Source organism: Arachis ipaensis, chromosome B08, assembly GCF_000816755.2.
Source record: "Arachis ipaensis cultivar K30076 chromosome B08, Araip1.1, whole genome shotgun sequence".
Taxonomy (NCBI): domain Eukaryota; kingdom Viridiplantae; phylum Streptophyta; class Magnoliopsida; order Fabales; family Fabaceae; genus Arachis; species Arachis ipaensis.
The window spans coordinates 84,237,491-84,241,700 of NC_029792.2; the positions used below are offsets into that span (position 1 = coordinate 84,237,491).

Sequence of the window (4,210 nt, forward strand, 5' to 3'; positions counted from 1 at the left end):
CAAAATGGCCACCAACCTGGCGCTGAACGCCCAGAGTTGGATACAAAGGCATTTTTACATGCCTAAGGGATGTAAATCCTTGAAAACCTCAGGATCTGTGGACCCCACAGGATCCACTCAGGATCTGTGGACCCCCACAGGATCCACTCAGGATCTGTGGACCCCACAGGATTCCCACCTACCTCCACTCACCTCTTCTCACCACTCTCTTTCACACAACCCCATAAACACTCTTCCCTAAAAGCCCTTCACCAATCACCTCAATCTCTCTTCCCCATAAACCTACCTCATAAAACTCCACCTACCTTCAAAATTCAAAACCAATTTCCCACCCAAACCCACCCATATGGCCGAACCAATACCCCCCTCCCTTCCCTATATAAAGACCTCCATTCCTCATCAAATTCACACAACAAACCCCTCTACACTCTCCTTGGCCGAAACCTCATCTCCCTCTCCCTCTCCATATTTCTTCTTCTTCTCCTTCTATTCTTTTGTTTATTGCTCGAGGGCGAGCAATATTCTAAGTTTGGTGTGGTAAAAGCATAGCTTTTTTGTTTTTCCATTACCATTGATGGCACCTAAGACCGGAGAATCCTCTAGAAGAGCACATCAACACCTCCCTAGAAGAATTGAGTTCCAATTTGGGACAACTAAGGGTGGAACATCAAGAGTACTCCATCATGCTGCATGAAAGAAGAGAAGATCAAAAGGCAATGAGGGAGGAGCAACAAAGACAAGGAAGAGACATAGAAGAGCTCAAAGACATCATTGGTTCCCCAAGAAGGAAACGCCACCATCACTAAGGTGGATTCATTCCTTGTTCTTGCTTTCTCTGTTTTTCGTTTTCTATACTATGTGCTTATCAATGTTTGTGCCTTCATTACATGATCATTAGTAGTTAGTAACTTTGTCTTAAAGATATAAATGTCCTATGAATCCATCACCTCTCTTAAATGAAAAATGTTTTAATTCAAAAGAACAAGAAGTACATGAGTTTCGAAATTATCCTTGAACTTAGTTTAATTATATTGATATGGTGACAATGCTTCTTGTTTTCTGAATGTATGCTTGAACAGTGCATATGTCTTTTGAAGTTGTTGTTTAAGAATGTTAAATATGTTGGCTCTTGAAAGAATGATGACTAGGAGACATGTTATTTGATAATCTGAAAAATCATAAAAATGATTCTTGAAGCAAGAAAAAGCAGCAAAGAACAAAGCTTTCAAAAAAAAAAAAAGAAGAAAAAAAATAGGCGAAAAAAAAATAGAAAGAAAAAGAAAAAGCAAGCAGAAAAAGCCAATAACCCTTAAAACCAAGAGGCAAGAGCAAAAAACGAAGTTGTGACAGACAATAAAACTAGATCAGAGCACCAGGCCTTTGAAGCCATGGATATGTATCACAATTTCGTGCATCAGGCATCTTTATGTTTTTGTAACACTTTGATTAATTTCCCCTCCTGTTCTTGGCTGAGGGCTGAATTTATGATCACTGGGTAGCTTTCATTATTTCCCAAATAAGCATATTTGAGAGTGGATGGTAGTACTTTCAGTTCAAGTTTGGGTGCTTCTCCTTCTTCCTTCTTCTCTTCTAGTGTGCCCTGAACAAGAACTTCAGCTGCTGAAACTTCTTTGTATGATGCGGGCTCTTCTTCTTCTGCTATCTCCTCAAGTTCTTCCTCCTCAAAGGTCTCTTGAACCAAAACTTCCACTGAATCCAACCTCATACATTCTCCCAGTTATTCCTGTGGGTTGATCATGGCCTTGAATACGTTGAATACCATTTTCTCATCATGTAGCCTAAGGGTAAGTTCACCCTTTTGGAAATCTATGATGGCTCCGGCAGTAGCTAAGAATGGCCTTCCCAAAATGATGGAGGCTTTGGCTTCTTCCTCCATATCCAACACTACAAAGTCTGCTGGGAAGATAAAATCTCCCACCTTCACCAACAAGTCTTCTACTATTCCATGAGGGAACTTGAATGATCGATCTGCTAATTGAAGGGCCATTCTTGTTGGTTTGGTCTCCTCAATCCTCATTCGTCTCAACATTGCTAAGGACATCAGATTTATGCTGGCTCCCAAATCACATAAAGCTTTTTCCACTGTGATTTCCCCTATGATACAAGGGATTTGGAAGCTCCCAGGGTCCTTCAATTTCTGAGGTAACTTGTGCTGAATGATGGCACTACGTTCCTCGGTTAGTACCACAGTCTCGTTCTCCCTCCAACTTCTCTTCTTGGTCATCAATTCCTTCAAGAACTTAGCATAGAATGGTGATGCACGGAAAACTTGTCTCGCAATAAATTTTCCTTCGGCAAATGTACCGAATTGTCATCAAGTAACTCATAAAAGAGTGAGGTCGAATCCCACAGAGATTAACGGATTAAGCAATCAATGGTTGATTAATTATCCTAGTCAGATGGTTCAGATTTGGATAATGAGCAGCAGTAATTGTAAATTGATAGAAAAGAAAGGAAAAGCAATAAAGTGCAGAAAAGTAAAATGACAAGAAAAGTAAATGTAAGAACCAAAAATAAAATGAACATTGGGATCAAGAGATATTGCAATCCTCCGGATCAAGTTCATTCTCATCTCTTCCTCAATCAATGTGTTCATTGATCTCCTTGGCAATCTTAAGTGATCGAATTACAATTCCTTGTAATTCAATCTCTCAAATCTTGATGAATAGCCAATTCCTTGGTCAATTGCTCATGAGAAGAGATGAAGTATGGTCACTGATTATACCACATGTATTCCCAAATCAAGTGTTGGAGGATTATAGTCACATATCCTTCCAAACCCAATTTGGTGCAACATGAGAAAGCATTTCTAGCATGATCTCTTCATTCCTCTTCCAAGGTTTAGAAGAGATCCAAGTATGAATAGCTTATTTTCCAAGATAACTATCCAATTGGTTGAAGATCGAAAGCTCTCTAGTAAAATCAAGAGAAAAGAAAGAAGAAGAAGAATAAGAACTACACTTAATCCATTGAATCACAATAGAGCTCTCTAACCCAATGAAAAGAGTTAGTTGATCATTGTTCTACCAAAATAGAAAAGAAAGAAAGTGCAGAAAAGTAAAGATAAAGATTGAAACTGAAATTAAAACTTCAAAATTCATAAATGAAAATTACAACTAAAACGAAACTACTCCTAAGGAAGAAAAGAAGAGAAAAGGAAGAAGAGTGGTTGAGGGGAGGGGTCTGAAGACCCACTCCTCTTGGAGTGTGCCAATTCACAGAAGTTCGAATTGGTCTTCACTCTCTCCCCCTTCCTTCAATTCTCCAGAATGCTTTCAATGTAAAAACTAAGGCCTTTATATAGGCTCTCCTAAATTACAAAATGAAATTAAAAGTAAATTACAATTAAATGAAAATTTCTATTCTAGATGTTTCTTGTGGTCTTGATTGGTTGACAATTGTGGGCTTGCTTGCTTGAGCTTTGAAGTGGACTTGAGGGAGAAGTGAGTCAAGTTGAGGTCCAGGTGCTAAAGTTAGTGCTAAAGTTAGCCACACTAACGCTACAAGTGTGGCGTTAGTGCTAAAGTTATTGTGGCTAACGTTGCACTTGCTGCCCAGTTGGTATTTTTGGGGCTTAAAAGATGCCTCTTGTTTGTGCTCCAATTTCATGTCCATGATGAGCGGATAATTTATACGCTTTTTGGCATTGTTTTTAGTATGTTTTTAGGAGAATCTAGTTACTTTTAGGGATGTTTTCATTAGTTTTTATGCTAAATTCACATTTCTGGACTTTACTATGAGTTTGTGTGTTTTTCTGTGATTTCAGGTATTTTCTGGCTGAAATTGAGGGACTTGAGCAAAAATCAGATTCAGAGGTTGAAGAAGGACTGCTGATGCTGTTGGATTCTGACCTCCCTGCACTCAAAGTAGATTTTCTGGAGCTACAAAACTCAAAATGGCGCGCTTTGAATTGCGTTGGAAAGTAGACATCCAGGGCTTTCCAGCAATATATAATAGTCCATATTTTGAACGAGTTTAGACAACGTAAAAGGGCGTTGAACGGCAGTTCTACGCTGCTGTCTGGAGATAAACGCCAGAAACAAGTCACAAACCAGAGTTCAACATCAGAAACACGTTACAACCTGGCGTTCAACTCCAGAAAGAGCCTCTGCACGTGTAACATTCAAGCTCAGCCCAAGCAACACACCAAGTGGGCCCCAGAAGTGGATTTATGCATCAATTACTTACT

The 4,210-nt window shown here is 39.3% G+C and overlaps 1 protein-coding gene across 1 annotated transcript; it reads right to left on the bottom strand.

The window, feature by feature from the left end:
- On the bottom strand, positions 1,739-2,245 carry LOC107611175. The gene has a single exon (XM_016313129.1). The coding sequence runs from the start codon at positions 2,243-2,245 to the stop codon at positions 1,739-1,741; it is 507 nt and encodes a 168-aa protein (XP_016168615.1).

Bases quoted from the DNA above. Each gene is read 5' to 3' on its own strand.
- LOC107611175 (XM_016313129.1), bottom strand. From the start codon at position 2,245: ATGACCAAGAAGAGAAGTTGGAGGGAGAACGAGACTGTGGTACTAACC.